Raw genomic sequence first — 19,086 nt, 5'->3', positions numbered from 1 at the left:
AAACTTATCATTCTAAAACGGGGGAAAACAAACGAACAGTAGGAATGAGAATTTATTTATATTTACATTACATAATTATAACATTACTACTGATCAGCTTGCCATCGTATTGCTGATCCAAGTTAGGTATTGTGCTGCATCCGTAAACACGACATAATCGTCAAGATTGCAAGACATATCACCCTTTTGTGATACTAGTGATAAGGATACTATGCCGCGTAGCTTCCATCGACCATTATCTAACATGTAAAGGCCTCCTCCGGAATCCCCTAAGCATGGTCCGGCACCATTGCGGTCACCTAAAACAAAAACATGTTATTATTACATTTATATAGAACTAGCCATAGAAAAGAAAAGCAAGGAACTAGCTGACCCGGCAAACGTTGTGTTACCATATAAATAATAAAATGTTAATGATGAACAACCTTTATCACTTAGGGGTATGAAAAATAGATAATAGCCGATTCTCAGACCTACTGAATGTGCATATAAAATTTGGTGAAAATCGGTAAAACCGTTTCGGAGGAGTACGGTAACTAACATTGTGACACGAGTGTATACATAAGACATATTGCATTAATCAATATCAAAAATGTATATATTTTTTTAAATGTTTCGTCGTTAATAAATTATTGCTACGTTCTAGCGTTTATTACAATCTTGAAACAGACACAGACGTGATCAAGCTAAATAAAAGTAACGTTATAGTGTTTAAACAGAAAAATAAGTAATTTATTTTGCGTACAATTTTTATTGTGTCCATGTCATACCTGCGCAAAGTGTTTTCGAAGACGTGAGTTTGAAGAAGTCGGGCTTGCTCGCCCGGCAGGTGGCGGTGCTGACGACGGGCATGCGCACCATGCGCGGCTCGCCCTTGCCCGCGGGGCCTATTTCGCTCACACCCCATCCAGTTACCTAGAAAATAATTATAATTTAATTTTTTTTGCGGCTTCAATCTGCGTTTGAAGTGCGTTTTGAATTATTGTCCCAATTGTCACGACTCTGCTTTTGATGAAAATGTTAGAAAGCTTTTTAGTTCTGAGTGTAGGCGATACTAACGCCACCTTTTTATTTACGTTAGTCTCTAGCACCGATTTTTACAAAAAATGTTATATGACATAAAAGCGTCTCCTTAAAGCTTTCAAAATATAACTGTATACGAGTAAATCCGTGAGAAATATACCGTTTACCTCACTAAATTAATATGAAACTCGTTAACTAAGTAGTCGAAGGCCTTATGAGTTTGAAAACACTCGACACGGTTTGCAACTAACGCAGACCTTTCTCCACAAATATATATTAAAACATCGTGATAGTTTCAGGTTCCAGGCCTTGTTTTAGAGTTGCATCTGACATGCATCTAACCAATAACGAGTGCTTTTTGAGGCAAAAGTGTGAATTAACATTATCTATGTACTTACAACGCCTGCCGCCCCTACAATAAGATTGAGATCTGTATTGCCGTTCCAGAGACAAGCTGGTCTTATGTACGTGTTAAACTCGATGGTCCTCGTAAACGTTAACAGTAATATGTCATCTGAAAGAATAATAATTAAATGAAGTCGGTTAAAAAGAGCATATCGAGATATTTGTCGTATGTATTGGACGATTTTAAAGATGTAAGAGCATCAACGATCGTATCATCAAATTCGTATGTGAGTCGGTTTCCCCTTGTCACTTAGCTGATTCTTACTCAATAGATTAAAAGAAAATTTTGGAAAAACGAGTCATATATGCTAATGTGGAAGTTTTTATCTTTGAGTGCTGCTGTTTCCTGTGAGACCTTGCTGTTTCCTTGTCAAATATTATGCTTGTTTGATTGTATAAAAATGCAAAATCTTACTGGCAAGTGTTGACGCATTATACGAGTCGTGTATAGTCGCCGCCGCTAGATTCCTGGTGACGGTGACGTCATCGTCGCCCCAGTCCAGAATGTTGTACACGCCAGCCTTCACCACGATGTCTTTGATAGACGTTAGCGACGTCTTCCTGTGCATGCAGTGAGCAGCTGGGGAGAAGATTTTATTTAGAGTTAGTAATTTACTAAATGCATTGTAATGATAAAAATGAGATATGGATTTTATCTAGAAAGGTAGTCACGTGATTGAAACTGTTTAAGTCCCATTGCTGAGCATGGATGTCTTCTCACGTTTGGAGGAGATAAATTAATAAAATATGTTGTATTTAATTAGCGTGGCGCTAGTGTAAGCAGTCCAAATAGTCATATCTTTACATATTAAGTATAGAGTATACAGATTAAGATAAGGGGATCTGTTAAAAAAGTGTCCAACTATGCGTATATGCAGTCTCAAACCCTCAAAATTCGAACTACGTTATAGAGAAACTTTTGTAAATATAATTTACGAAGTCATGGCGTTTTTTCAATTTGCTTACGTGCTACACTAACGCCACCATTATTTAATGACTTTTGACTTCTTATTAGTGATCGAAGCTTTTGACGGACATTTTTTGATACAAAAAGACTGTACTCCTTATTTCTACACTCTATAATATTAAGTGCTAAGTACTAATAATATTACCTGTAATAACATGCAGATTGGACACGAGGGTCCCAGAGCAGATGTAATTAAGCCCTATGTCCTTTCGTTTGAAGATGGCTACCAACCACGGCCACTCGCCGCGGTTGTAACTCATTCCATTGTAGATCAAGGGAACGCTGTCTATGTTGCCGTTCACACCACACTCATTGTTGTTTCTTCGTGGTGGTGGTGGGGGTGGTGGCTGTGTTGTTGGAGGTCTGTAACTATTATAAAAAAGGCGTATGTACTTTTTGCACGCAAGAAGTAACAACTAGTGATTACTATAAATAATTAGAGTTTAAAAACTAAAAAAACCACGCTAAAATCGTATAAGGAATATCGTTAATCCTGAAGATCCTGATGAGACACAATTAAAATTGGACAAAATTATTAAAATCATGTATCGGTTCTTGATGAGTATTCAAAATTTTAAGTTAATCGGACCGTTCATTGTGGGTAAACATCGAATTCAAAGATTCCGTTACATGACAAAACAGACTTCTTAAAAATAATTAATTGAAAAGGGATGTAATGAATCCTATATATCAATCATATGTTAAAATTCGTTAAGTATGAGGGCTTTAAGGCGTCAAAATTAGACATTCGAAAAACAGGATCCTCCGAGGTCGGGTTAAAAGATCTGTCGGGTGAACCTATCTGTCGGTTTTGTAAAAGATCAGTTTATTTATTTGTTCCAAGCGCCCCAAAACACATGAGATAAAAAAGGTAACATAATATGTATGCTAAAACCAGTACAGTTCCGGAAAGTACCACTGCTACACATCATAAGAAGCGTGATCAGCGTCAGTTAGAACTCCTGTTCTATAGGAAATTGGTTACATAGATCCACGGGTGGCAGTACTTATTAACATCAGGTGGACTGCATGCTCGTTTACTTCAATTATTTTTTTTAAATAATATAGGAGTAGCAGATGAGCATACAGTCCACCTGATGGTAAGTTGTTACTGCTGCCCATTGACATATGCGATCAAGCCCAGATAGATTAAATATTCGTACCTGAGGTCGGCCACAGATGCGCGGCTACCCTAGAGGACTAAGTTGGAACGCCTCGGAAAATTATGTCTCCTGTACCACACCCTTCAAACCAGAACACAGCAGCGCTTGACACTGCTGTTAATAGGCAGACATAGGTGTGGCGGTGGTGCCACCGGAGTTGAACCACAAAGGGTTCTATCACCTTTAAATCATCTTGTAAACATAAACGTACGTCATTTCGGTCTGTTGTGTGGTTGGCGGTGGTCGTGTGATTGGCTGGGAAGGTTCCCGGTAGACCGGCTCCCTGGGCGTCTGGCTTGGGTAAAAAATGGTGTAGTCGAATGGTTTCGTAGGCTTCCGTTGGTTGAAAGAATCTATTTCGATTTGGGAGTTGTTTATTATGAAGAATGGATCGGTATCTGAAAAAAAATGAAAGTAAGTTTTTACTGTTGTATTCTGGACTCTTATGTCAGTGAACATAAAAGTGTGTAGTATAATAATAATTTATTCTAACTGGAATATGTATAATACTCGTATAACTGTATTAACTAGTTAAAAAACTGAAAAATATTTTGACTAAAGCATCGATATACTACTAATAAAGACGTAAAATGTCATTGGACTAAAGATTTTATGTTGTTTGAAACAGAAAAGACTTTTCTGTTCTATGTTAGTTTTGTTTTGTTTTATTCTTATTTGAAAAAGCATGGAGTTTTGATATCATTATTTTCAGTACATTCACAATCACATTTTAATATTAACTTTAACTACATACAAGGATTTAATTTTTTGCACCTTATGAAAAATTCAACAGTCCCGAGATTGAACCCTGAACCCTCTCTATGTCAAATTATTTGATCAAAAGATCGAAATTTCAATAACCACTTACTACTCCAGGTTGGCCTGTTAATATTCTCAAACGAGATACTTGGAAAGTCCTGTCCATTTCCATTCGTGAAGACTGGTACTCTATTATTCTGTGGTCCCTGGTCGAAGACATTAGACCCTCCTTTAAGAAAGAGCGTGTGCCGTAGACCTACTCTCGTCACGAACTGTTGTGGTGCTGCGATATCTGGAAAATAGTGAACATACAAATAATTCGTACTATTACGGTTTAATAGATAAAGAAAAAAAACCTCTAAAAATACCAGTTTCTTGCATGACGACCCCTATATATGTATTTCTTTTTTCAAAATATTTATTTTAGTATTTGTTGTAATACAGGCCACTATTATACATACCTACTCCGTAAAAAAATAAGTGTGTGGGTACCTATTACAATTCTTATAAAATGAAATATACAGAGCCTTGTGAAGGCCGAACAGACAGCGAGGACTGTAATAGAGTTTACCCTTTGGGTACAGAACCCTAAAAAAGTAATCTAAAATTACCTCCAGGACCGGAACAAATCAAGTCATCGTTGACTTCGATCGAAGTGATCTGAGGCACCGGCGAAGTCACCGGGAAGTAGAGTCGGTAGTCGATTGGCTGACCACGATTGAACTGCTGGATAAGCGCCAACTCACTGCCCTGCGGCTCCAGCCTTCCTAAATAGGCCTGAAACAATTAATTTAGGGCTTATAAAAGAATTAAAGAAAATACATTATGTATTTTTTCGTATGGACTCTACTATCTTCTAATTTGACGACGATCGAACGGTCGTCCTACCGATGAAACAGACATTGGGTTTGATTCCCGATCAGACAGATATCAAAACGATAAATTTGGCTATCTTTTCTGGGTCTTGGTGTTCGTGTGTCCACAACACAAAAAAGTCCTCGTGGCTACAAGTGTGGAGAGTTAAAAACTATAAGTACCTTTAAACTATATGTATATAGGTAGGTATAACTATAGGTATAAGTATATAAAACTATAGGTAAATAATAAGTACCTAACTATTAATAGTACCTACTTTATTTACCCTCTCCCCATTTAGGTAACCTACTTAAACGGAAAGCAATTAAGGTGGGAAAACAACAGCATTCCTCGCCGAAGTCGTCGTAATAAAATTTAACCTGCTGTTAGCCCTACAGGCATTGTAGTCTAGGGCTGGTCTTTCGATCGTAGGGCCTGCATTGGGTAGATTAATAGCCCTTAGCCAGCACATTAACCCCACAACGGGCTCGCACATTTACGAAGTTCGCTGTTTTATGCAAGTACTTAAACTTTATCTTTCTATTTATATTCTATATACCTACCTACAAATATTAGAGATAAGAAACGGTTTTCCAAGAATGTTATCACTTTTTATACAATAAATTAACATCGAATCAAATAATGTTTTTAATGAGGAAACCTACGATAAAAAATTAAATATTTGACGCCTATTTTCTGCAATACTACATTTACGTAGACGTAGAGTTTATTGAAATAAATTGACATACAGTTCAATCCAGCGACACGACTTAATAGGGTCACAGATACCTATGAATGCAATGCAACAGCAAATTTGAATAAACATGAACAAAACAGTAATTTAAAGGTTTTGAAATATGTGTGGTTACAATCCGGAGGCACTACCATCATATAATGTTAAGCGCTGCTGTGATCCGAAGCGGTCCAACTTAGTCCTCATGACACATTTGTGGCCGACCTCAAATTCAAATTCAAATTCAAATCTCATTTATTCAAAATTGATTCATATAGAATCAATTTTGAATAAATTTTTTTTGAAAGTCAACAAACTATCACCGCTTCGGAAGGTATTTCGCTATGGAGAAGAAGCGGCGCAAGAAACTCCAGGGTTACAGATTATAGAAGTCAATGGGCGGCTATGAAAATGGTAATTGTCGTCTCCCATCGTAATCGTTTTACCACTTTTAAAGTGAAGCCTTGCATTAAGAACTCTTGGAAGTATAATCTCATCAAAATATTGTACCCACTATCAAACATAGGTAATTTTCTGTTCACTAATTAAGTTTTTAATTTATTTATATAATACTATTTTAGTTTGTGTATTATATGTGTATTTATTCAGGAAACAAGCTATTACATAATTCCGTTAAACTTGTTTATAAATAATACATAAATTAGTGACGTTCTTACTGGATATACTGATACTGGACTTACATAACAGCGTAGGACAGTAGGAAAAATATGTCTCCTATCCTCGTATTAACAAATAATGTGCTTAACCCATAGATGTAATATTAAAACATCATTGGCATAAAAAATATGGGAGGAGTTTTGTATTCAACTCTTAGGTTACTGCGAAAGCAATGTTAATTCGACATAAACGTGATTAAACTTTATATAAGGTCCTCAGGTTAATGTTAAAGTCTGATTTTTACTTTCTCTTTTAATGTCAACGTTTTGTCAATATATTAAGTAGTTAGTGGTATATAATTGATTGAAATAAGCGCTGGACCTCGGAATTCCCCTTCCGATATCTCACAATACGTATGTGTGAATCATAAATAAATATTAACACACCACAAAGGTGGTTACCGTTATTCATAACTTCACAAGGCAAGGGGTAAATAAACGTTAAAAAATACATGACTGAACTTAGCCCAAAAATATACATGTGGGCTTGTTGGAAAATTAATGTTGGTAGGTACAACGTCTTTTATTTACTAGTAAACTTCTCTATAATACACCGAGGGGGAAACCTTCAAAAGGTACCCGACGACGTGGGAGCGACGCCGGGTTATGTGGGATTTATCCGCACTAAACCCCCCCGGTGGCCGTCCTCAACGTTTGTTGGAGAACTCCGGGATCTCCGGAACGGACGGAACACAACCGGAGCCCACTAAGCACGATGCTCCGATGGGGCTCTACCCTGGAGGAGCAGTTTCCGCTCCTCCCACACCATGTACGACGGTATGCGACCAGACATACCGCCGTCCTTCCCGGGGTCGCTTGCTGGACGGTTCGAGCTCCCACTCTTGCCGCCCGCAACCCCGGAAGCCCACTTTTAGTCGCCTCCTACGACAGGCAGGGGATACCGTAGCCCTATTCTAGTCCCGGAACTACAGGGACACTATAATACACCTAAAGATCAGTCTCAGTTGGTACATAAAGTACCTATTACTCAACCCTTACTCAAAGTACAGAGTACAGTTGAGAGTACAGAGGAGAGAACCATACTTATGAGAATGATGTACAATTTTCATCGCGATATTTCCTTCACAAAGTATTTAAATGGGTGTAAAATACATTGCGCCATGATTAATGGCAATTCAAAGGAAACGCTGGGTTTCCCCGCGAGAGAAAGTGCGTATGCCGTTGATGTTCTACATAAGTATATCCTTAATGCTAATTTGCCAAAAAATCTTGGATTTTTAGGAGAATAAACTAAATAGGAGAACATAAATAAAGATACGAATGAAAACGTAAAACGTAAACTTAACGTCCAAGACAAGTAATTAGTATCTATTTTGCAGAAAAAATGAAAGATTTAGGTATTCTACGTTATGATGATGCCTAAAATTTACTAGAAATAGACAAATGGATTTATAGACAAAATGTTGTTTTCAAAATCATTCTAAGTTTAATAAAAATTTGTTATTAAGAAATGTAAATGTAAAAAACACTTATTTTATTGTTACGGTTCAAAAGGTACATAAATCCTTTTAAAGATTAGACAGATTGACGAAAAACCATCATAGACTTAATACTTTCTTTCTTTCTGTATTAAACCCTAGAAAAAAATAATTAATTACAAAACCAACAACGGGGGAGTACCCGTCCCTATACAAGTTTTTATTTATTTTTATTGTCCGACTACGAAAAACCTGTTGGATTTAAATGGGTAACTCATGAGATCTTGGAAATATAACCACATGTTGTATATCTTTGGAGATGAATTGGTTTTTAATAGGAAAATAAGTATCCCTGTGTTTACAAGAAGTAATTGACAAAAAGCTAACAATTTTGATTTTGTTCGCAGCTAATTGATCCCTACATTTTTTCAAAGACCGCTTTAATTATGTGGTCAGACAAACGCGAGAAAAACTGGCGGTTTTTATATTAACCGCTAAAATTAGAATTATTTGCGGTGTTGTCCGCATTTAGTTTAAATAGAATCATCTGAACAAGTATTTATTACTAAGATTATAAATATTTGCAGTAGCTAATTGCTAAATAATATGTTATACGGAAAGTCCAGACAAGTAAACATGTTTTGCCCCATTATAAAAGAACCTAAGTATATGAAAGAAAACAATTTTTTAAAACAAAAAAAATATTCCCATTCCAAACCAAAATCTCTTCAAATAATTTGTCTGTAACCAAGCCCATGCAAGACAGATGTTAAACTTGAAATCGGTTACATAAACGCATTGATGAGCATTAAGCCTCAGAAATAATCGCTGCATTAAGATGATTTCATAAAAGCATGTATTCAGGCCAGATCATAGCAGAATACTCCCACTTTAGGGTAGTAAAAAATATTGTGTTACATTTTCCCAATCCAACTTCTCCTTTATTTTCGTTTAGTCAATTTTCGGATCGTGATGTTGAGAGGGCAATACTCTCTATACCATCCAATGCGGTCGGCAGTGATTGCATTAGCCGGAAAATGATCATCCCTCTCCTCGACATACTTCTCCCTTCCATTACGTCCATGTTAAATAATTCCGTCCTTAAGAATTCCTTCCCTTCCACCTGGAAAGATGCCCACGTCATCCCTTTACCCAAGAAGTCCAACCCCTCCGATTTTGGCGATTTTAGACCCATATCCATACTTCCTTTCCTATCTAAAGTCCTTGAGCGCCTTATCCATCAACAGCTTAGCTCTTTTCTCTCCGCTAATGCTCTACTTAATCCCTTACAATCCGGTTTCCGTCCAGGTCATAGTACGGCTACTGCATTACTTAAAATCACTGACGACATACGCATGGGGATGGATAATCAACAGCTGACAGTGTTGACGCTGTTGGATTTCAGCAACGCGTTCAACGCTGTTGATTTCGATATCCTCTTGGGGGTCTTGCGTTCTCTCTACATATCTCCGACGGCTATTGACTGGTTTCATAGTTACTTGTATGGCCGCCGGCAGCGGATTCAAATTGACGACAAATTTTCCTACTGGTCGAATACTGTTGCCGGTGTACCGCAAGGTGGCGTGTTGTCTCCTCTCCTATTTACTATTTTCATAAATTCTATTAGTCTTCATCTCACCTCTCTCTACCATTTATATGCAGACGATTTACAAATCTACAACCATGCTTGCCTAAACAACTTACCCAACGCCATCAAGATTACTAATGCTGATTTGGATTGCATCTCGATTTGGAGTAAAACCTTTGGTCTAAAATTAAATGCCACCAAGTCCCAGGCAATTATTATAGGGAGTTCGCGTTTAATCTCTAGGATTGATTGGGACAACTTGCCCCCAATTGTACTTAATGATGTGCATATTCCTTTTAGTAACAAGGTAAAAAATCTGGGTATCTACATGGACCAGCACCTTTCATGGATACCTCAGATTTCAGAGGCCAGTAGGAAGCTCTTTGCTGCAGTGAGCTCGCTACGAAGGCTAAAAAATGTTTTACCCATTCCAACTAAAATTACGCTTGCACAGTCTCTCCTCCTACCAATACTTGACTATGCTGATGTGTGTTATCCTGACATTACCGAGGAGCAATTAAATAAACTTGAGCGTCTCCAAAACTTATGTATACGGTTTATATTTGGCTTAAGAAAGTATGACCATGTTTCAGAATATCGTGCTAAGCTCAAATGGCTCCCAATTCGTCTTCGCCGGAATGCTCATATTCTATCTCTTCTCTATTGTTTACTGTTTAATCCAACTGCTCCTCCTTACCTCAAACAACGCTTCCAGTTTCTCCACTTGTCCCATGACCGATCCCTTTGTTCCTCAGAAAATCTTGCTCTCTATACTCCCTCTCACTCAACTTCCTTTTACAAAAAATCCTTCACTGTATCCGCTATCCGTCTTTGGAACTCCCTTCCTGTATTTATTCGTTACTCTCAATCCTTATACTCCTTCAAAAACCTCGTCAAATCTCATTACCTTCAACTCTAACTGTCTTTCTTTCCTCTGCTCCTTCTAAATGTGTGCTCTTACTGTCAATAATTTTTAAACAGTATTAATTTTGTTTTTAATTTTTAATTTACAATTAGTTACTCTATAATTATAAGTATGTAAATCAAGTATGTCAATTATTTATTTATTTATAATTATATTTTAAATTTACGCTTGTTTTTATGTGTTATGTAGGTAGATTTTTAACTATTATTTATTTGCACCCTACCTATTCTTATAATCATCCACTCTTTAACTCCTCACCCTAAGGTTGCCTGGAAGAAATCGCTGTCTTAGCGATAAGGCCGCCTTTTGTATCGTTCAATATTTGTATGTTTTTATTCTTGTATTCTGTTGTTTTTGGGTACAATAAAGAATATTATTATTATTATTATTGTGCCACTACTTTACCACTTTTGATTTTAAAGCATTAATTTTGCAGAGGAATTTGTCCACCACGTACCTACCTACGCATCTGTATAAATGTTGCTATGCGTTGCAAAACTTGCAACTCTTGATTACTAAAGTGGTCGCCTCATACGTAAGTCACCTGGCATCTACCCCCTTCCACTGAAAGCAAAAACTTGCTTCACGCTATAGTTCGCGTCATAATTAGGTGTCCAAAATGTAAACAAAGTCGTTGACCTATCAAGAAATTATGTTTCAAATGGTAGTTTCTTATTTTTGACAACATTAAAGAAATAGAACGATAATAAATTAATAATCTAAATAAATTTAGATCCATTCACATCTTCCAATATTTTATATTCCTTCAATTTCGTTCCATACAGTAATAATAAAGAAACAAGGTTTGTAATAGAAAATTAAAATGTGATAATGGTAACACAATCGGGATGCAAAACATTTTTGTGCCGCCATTTTTAAGTTTCGTAGCTGATGTTATTCATTTTCATAATCGTGCTCGAACTCGAATGTTTTCTCCTTTTCATAGTAAGTTTGTTAAATTGTGTGAAAGTATTAAGTGCTTGTTTTTTGTTGAGTTTGCTAAATTTTTGTTCTTTTTAATTTGTTAAGGTTTACAATACCTGTAATCGTATTTTGACAATGGCATTTCTTTGTTTACATTTTGGACACCTAATTATGAATCAGACTATAGAAATACACGATTATTCGTTATACCTCCTCGATCAAACCATCTTTCAAATTCACAACAATGCAGATGCACCTACTTATTTTTAATTTTGATTTTGGTATTGCAACGGTAAAGGGTTTTGCGTTGATTGATTGTCAGCCCATCAGATGCACCGTATGATTGATGGTCCATTAAAGTAAAAACTGGACCCGGAAACAAATTACAAAGATTAATATCCTTCACCCGTGCCTTTGAATGACATAATGTTAGCTCGCTCCTTCGGCCATTCCACTTATTACTGACCTTACTCTTTAGTCTTTACACACTAGAATGTAATCTGCAAAGAAAATGTCTACGAGGAATGCTTTAAGCTTTGTAATTTGCGAATACAAGTCTTTAAACTTGTTATCTTACATTTTAACGAAAACATTTTAAATATGTCATCATTATTAGATAATTCAATTCATATATGGTATAATGTTTATTTTTTATAAGACAACAACAAGAACATGTAGGTAATATGATTTAAAATTTAAACAAAAGGAATATTTGTCGTAACTAATAAATTATAAACATTTTGAATTTGTTTTACCTTTATGGTTTACCAAAATGAAATAGAAATATACTCCGTTCTGTTTTACCTCTATGTACGTTTATCTATTTAGATTCTCCTAATGGGGGCAAAAACACTGTGTCGTATTTTTTTCAACGAGGGGGAAACTTTCAAAAGGTACCCGATGTCGTGGGAGCGACATGGGGTTATGTGGGATTCTTATCGCACTAAAACCCCTCGGTGGCCGTCCCCGGCGCTGCGTAGAGGACTCCGGGATCTCCAAAGGAACGCAACCGGAGTCTTCATAGCGCGTTGCCCCATTGGGCTCCACCCAGGTGAGCATGACGCTCATCACACCGTCTGATGGATATGGATCTGGTCTACGGTATGCGACCACACATACGGCCGTCCTTCCCGGGTGGCTGACCAGGCAGTTCGAGCTCCCTATCTTACCACCTGCAACGCCGGAAGCCCCCTTTTAGTCACCTCTTACGACAGGCAGGATATACCGTAGTCATATTCTACATCCGGAAACCGTGACAGAGTATTTAATAATGTTAATATTATAATGAGTTAAATGCGTTAGTATCTATAGATAATAATAAGGTAATTACTAGTAAGAACTGGAACACAAGTATCCACCTACTAACCGACTACACTTCACCCTAGGCCGTTAACTTATTTATAGCCCCAATTACTAATACTACCGTTACTTAATCACCATTAAATAATACCCAGTTATCTACTCATACTATTATTAGATTAAATGATAGGTGAAGAGAATCATAGAGAAGTGTGAGTAACATCGGAATACCAGTTTCTGATAATGGTACTTATGAATTTTGTAAAATTGGATAAGTAGGTATGCGACGTAGATAGTAGGTAAAAAAATGTACGCGACCTACGGCATATTTTTTGCATAGAAAACTAGCTTCAGTACGCCTGATGGTACCTAAATGGTCACCGTCCATAGACATCTGTGACCAAATCCATACCAGAAACAGATCAAAGTCGCGTTCCCAATCCCGAGGACTACGTTGTATTTAAATATAAACTGAATGAAGGGTAGAATGTAGTTTTTTAGCCATTTTCGTAACCATTTCGTAACTTATAGCCACTTGTTGAACGCTTTTTTCAAGATAGCTGCAATAAAACAGCTTTTTTTTAACGAGGGGGAAACCTAAGGGAACAAAAGGTACCCGACGACGTGGAAGTGACGTCGAGTTATGTGGGATTTTTACCGCACTAAAACCCCCCCGGTGGCCGTTCTCATCGCTTGTTGGAGAACTCCGGGATCTCCGACTAAACACAACCGGAGTCCTCCAAGCGCGATGCCCCGATCGGGCTCTGCCCTGGGAGAGCAGTTTTTGCTCCTCCCAAACCACCTGGTGACCACGACGGTATTCGACCACACATACCGCCGTCCTTCCCGGGGTCGCTTAATGGATGATTCGAGCTCCCACTCTTGCCGCCCGCGACCCCGGAAGCCTCCTTTTAGTCGCCTCTTACGACAGGCAGGGGATACCGTAGCCCTATTCTAGTCCCGGAAATACAGGGACAGCATTAAATAAAAACCTACTACTAAAATATGAACAGATATTATCTATTTACTTATTACGTTCTTACGGAACATCGTAACCTTTGCTTAGATATTTGATTATTCGTATTCAAAGCATATACATACATGGTGACGTCGTGCAAAGTTTATTAAATAAGTAGCTACCTAATCTACAACTACCTATTCTAAAATAGCGTTATAGATACTAAAACTGTTTGTATGAACGTACGTAATCGTAATCAATCATTTAATTCAATATATATTTATAATGAACAACCTTGTGATTCCCTCTGAAACATGTTCGTATTTGGGTATTACGATTATGAAAATAAGCCTGAGCTTAAATTATATTAATATGTATGTTTATTATTTCTTATAAAAAATAATTTAATTATAAATTAATTACACACTTCATCTTTATGTAGGGGTCAAAAGGCCAAAAAGTAATGTCAGTCTTTTAAAGTTTTTAAAGAAGGCCATTTCACAATCTGAAGAGAACTTTCAAATTTGACAGTCATGCTTAATGCATTTAATAATGTTAATTTTCCTTGATTGACGCCGAAGCGAAATACCGTTTGATATTGATAAATACCTATCGTGTTTTTGTGACCCCGAAAATGCATGTTCACTCTCCACTTTGTTATAAACTAAGTGCTTTGCCCTGGCCTGGGTGTGGCGCTGAATGAGGATTTCATAACTGTAAACGCGCACTTGGTTCTTAGGGCGGATTTCATTGTTTCACTTTACAAAAGTTATGTATTAGGTGTATTATCTTTATAATCCACCTAATGATAAATTACATAATCGAAGTAGCCCAAAGTGTTCTGTTATTTTATAATATAACAGTATCAGTCGACCATGCAATGCCCCTGAAGGTAAATGGCTTTGCTAACCATGGACATTTGTAATCAACCTCAGATAAATTTACATTCTTACCTAAGGTCGGCCACTGATGCTACTCTATCCCTGAGGATTAAGCTGGAATGCCTCAGAAATTATTAGAAGTATGTCTTCCTTACCATACGTACTCTTCAAGTCAGAACATAGCAGCGCTTAACACTGTTGCCATTAAGCAGAAATAGGTGTGAATATATCTTGATATCTTTAAAGTACTGGAAAATATTAAGCATTAGATAATAGCCGCAGTTGGCAAAACGCAGCTCATGGCATTTTCTTCAATAAAAGTATGCAATAAAGTATGTAAGTAATAATAAAATATGCTTGCTTACGACTTCTAATAGTGAAATTGGACTACATTCCAGTCATAGTCCTGCTCCAGATAATACTATAATTCATTCTCCACGACCATTCGAAAGGTTAACACGGCCTACGTCTATTGCACAAGAATTAAATATTTTTAATTGCTTTTGACATAACATGTGATTATGCAAAACTTTGCACACTTCTCATACTTTCTACCAGAATGTGAAGCAATAAATGACGATCTCATAATTTCTACATTTAACTGATGGAATTTTATAAACACTATAAAACTTGTCCAAAATGAAATTTGTTGTTTTTCCTCACAAAGAACCAGTTGAAGATAGATTATTCATATCACGTGAATCAACATATATTTTTATTTTTGACAACGTGACACGTGAATAACTTTGTAGTAGTGTCGTACATAATGTAAAAACCAGTTAATACCGCGACGGTATAAAGGGATGCGATTCCGTAACAAATAAAAATAACAAACAAAAACTAGGACAATGAAAGCTCAGATAAGTATTGTATGCATACACAAATCAAGTTATTAAGTACCTACTTACTGCTTCTGAATTTGTGTATTTACCAAGTAAATTACTGCTAATTTTATGGTTTTCCTCGACAATATTTGACAAAAAAAATCAATATATTTCGTTGGATAACGATGTAAACAGCGTGTCTAATATGAGCGCCGACTTCAGAAATATGTACTAAACCAACATTTATTTCAATAATTTTTTACTCTGTAGTGACATAGAAGTCGGTTGTATTTTTTAGTTAAAATTTTTTTTTCACCCTTTTTAGTGATGACATACTAACATTTATATATAAAACAATATAAAATTGTATAAACGTGATCATGAATGAAGGTAAGGTCTGAATTTATATTGATTGGAACCACCCGCTCGCAGGGCGCTGCCGCGCCCTGCTCGCTTAGTTTTATATTGTCTTATATGTTCCAACCTAACCTAACTAAATAGTCAATGATGAACTGGCTTTGCAATTTCATTAGAACCTACACCAAATATCTTTAAACACAACTCAATTATTCCCATCGGTTGAGCAGTTACATATTTTGACTCCGAGCCACATTATCAGACCCCTAAATAGTCAATGATAAACTGGTTTTGCAATTTCATTAGAACCTACACCAAATATCTTCAAACAAAACTCAATTATACCCATCGGTTGAGGAGTTACATATTTTGTCTCCAGAACCCACTCTGTTATATTTACATGGGTGGAGGAGTTCCCCTCATTTTCTCCAGAACCCATCGATGGATCCTAACCATATGTAAATGGGACCAACTTCCAGCTCGTCTCTATACAATAAAAAAATAATTATTAAAATATTAGAATCGCGCCATAGTAACTACATGCGTGACGTGGTCTCAAAATGTTATGTAAAATATTTACATATAGAAACTAAGGTATTTATTAAAAATACTAGCTGACCCGGCAAACGTTGTGTTGCCATATAAATAAAAAAAATGTTAAGGGTGAACAACCCTTATCGCTTAGGGGTATGAAAAATATATAGTAGCCGATTCTCAGCCCTACTCAATATGCATATAAAATTTGGTGAAAATCGATAAAGCCGTTTCGGAGGAGTACGGTAACTAACATTGTGACACGAGGATTTTATATATTTTATTTATTTATTTATTCGGGACTACCAACCTAAGATACAGCAGTGACTATCATATACAGTACAATCATATCTATTATCTTATTGGGTAACTGTTCTTACTATGACAGGCAATCACAACATGCGTTGAAGATAAACAAATGAAGAAAAATATGACTGGTCTTTTACGCACTTACAAAATGTTAGTACGTGTAGTAAGAGGGTTATGGGTTTGTTATTTATGTAGTAGTCACGAAAGTTAATATTCAAATTGATATCTTTTTTTTTTCTGATGAACAACTGCGTCACGCAATTGATTAAGCATGGAGTGCGTCACCAAATTCCTAATAAATTATGTATTTATCTGAACATATAAAAATCATCACGTTTGAAATAGGAAACCCTAATCTTAAGCTAAGTTAGCACGTGATTATTTATATGGCTATAATGTTTTGTAGAACGAAATGTTTATAAACTGATTAATAAGAACTTAAGACGTATGTCATAAGGTCATGGGTTAACTCTAAAAAATGTTATCTACATAATAATTGCTTACATTTAATAGGTACTTTACCAGTCTTAAATACTTATAAACATGTATGACTAAATCATAGATTAGTAAAGATACTTCGCCGCCTTGAAATTGAATGAAGCCACAAATGGCTTATTATCGTAAGTTCTTTTTTTTGAATTCTTGACAAATAAAAACATTTTTAGAGAAAATTTACGAATAAATAACTAATACTACGTAATTTACATGAATTTACATAATAAATAAATAATTATTTCAAATATTTTAGGGATATTTTAGCACGGAGACGTGGCAAAACTTTTTTATGCAAGTATTTCAATTCTCAAAACTGGGTACATTTTCTAGTTAGGAGTGAGTAATCTTTACTAATCTATGGACTAAATGAAGAAGCAAATTTTTTAACTCTAGCAAATTGCCTAGGCACTTAGCTTATTAATAGAATTACTATTTGCTTTTTAACTTTTACATAAATCTATATAATTATATGTCTTTGTTATTATGTATTTATCAAAAGTAGTTGGAGCTCCGGGTACAAATCTAAGAATCTGTCCTCCTAATGCGCAATAAAAATAAATGGTCGTTAGCTAACGGTCACAGATAACATTGTAAAGAAATGCCTGTGAATTCTATATAAATTTGTTAAAGGCGTGAAGTCAATAAAATACAACTTTGTTATCTTCTTGATATATTATTGAAAGGAGTTATGAGAACCACATCCAGAATTTCATTTTATTTAAGTAAACACCTTCATTACCTGTAATTCCGTTTATCTCGGATCTAAAACACACAGAGAGATACTCTATAACCTCTATAAGGATTTTTTCCACAAATTATCTTTGTACAAATCAAAGTTACATATAGGTATAGGTAGAGTACAAAAGTTAAAGCTAACGTAACGAAGAAGTTTAAGTCTTAGTTACTACGAGTCGTATTGCCAGATAAGACACGAAGCCTGAAAAGCCTCAAATTATGATATAGGGTTTGCTGGAAACGCATGAGTTTTACCCCCACTTTGAGCTTTTTAAGCTCGTTAGAGGTATTAATTCATATTAAGAGTAATAAGTTAAGTTCATATCTCTTAAGTTGGGTAAGTCTATGAAATAAAATAAAACAACATTATATTTATTTGATACTTGCTTACTATGATGACTTACCGAGGGAAGTCTTGTTGCTACTGTAAAGTTAACTTTCGTAGTTATAGACGAGGCACGTTGTTTGGGATACACATGTAATACGCCGTACACCTCCGTCTCATCGCTTCTATATTCAAAATACTCCGGGCATGGAGACTGCGTATACTGGCCGTATACCGAAATCAACAGTAAAGAACTTATAAATAAAACGTCATAACACATTAATTCCATATTTAACGTTTTCTTAAAATTTCCTACGTTAACAACACGCTCACAAACACGACAGCCTCACATCTTTTAAATCACAAAGTAAACGCGCAGTCGGTACTTCGACCGGCGATGTACTGCCGTTGAAGTTGAATTGAAACTAGATGGATGACGCTGTGAATAAATCATTATCCTCATTCTCTCGTCAGCACTGCCGTGTCTATACTTACCCACAAAATAGAATTAATCATTATTCCTGTTTTTAATTATTTTACACATAATTAACGGCTGACGCATCATTAAATTCGAACTAAATATCAATACCAGAAATTGGTACCTAAATGGGTAGGTACAGCAAGTCATTTTTATGGTAAATATCACAATTTACGTTTAATAATGTAGAGCACGTAGACTATATATATGGAAACACCATTTACATTAAAATACATATGGTAAATATAAGCCCCTACCACGGTTTTAGCAGGTGCAATAATGTAGAGCACGTAAAGTAGATAATTATATAATATTCATGGAAATATTCATAGATGTATAATGGTAGATGGGATGGTGTTTTGTAAAAAACATTTATAGGTAACTATATAAATTATTTGGTATAGAAAATTGTTTGGTACTTATAAAAACGAAA

The 19,086-nt window shown here is 35.9% G+C and overlaps 1 protein-coding gene across 1 annotated transcript; it reads right to left on the bottom strand.

The window, feature by feature from the left end:
- Positions 1 to 39: 39 nt before the first annotated feature.
- Positions 40 to 18,589, bottom strand: LOC140746157 (serine protease gd). The gene is made up of 9 exons (XM_073078181.1): positions 18,255 to 18,589; positions 4,929 to 5,094; positions 4,427 to 4,609; positions 3,770 to 3,956; positions 2,541 to 2,764; positions 1,844 to 2,008; positions 1,422 to 1,537; positions 771 to 915; positions 40 to 299 (listed from the first exon to the last, which is right to left on the bottom strand). The coding sequence occupies exons 1-9, from the start codon at positions 18,462 to 18,464 to the stop codon at positions 94 to 96; spliced, it is 1,602 nt and encodes a 533-aa protein (XP_072934282.1). The 5' UTR covers positions 18,465 to 18,589; the 3' UTR covers positions 40 to 93.
- Between the last annotated feature and the right edge of the window lie 497 nt (positions 18,590 to 19,086).

Source organism: Epargyreus clarus, unplaced genomic scaffold (assembly GCF_041222505.1).
Source record: "Epargyreus clarus isolate Ecla_fem2 unplaced genomic scaffold, WU_Ecla_fem_2.2 ptg000012l, whole genome shotgun sequence".
In the NCBI taxonomy this organism is placed as follows: domain Eukaryota; kingdom Metazoa; phylum Arthropoda; class Insecta; order Lepidoptera; family Hesperiidae; genus Epargyreus; species Epargyreus clarus.
This window is presented reverse-complemented; position numbering and strand designations above follow the sequence as displayed.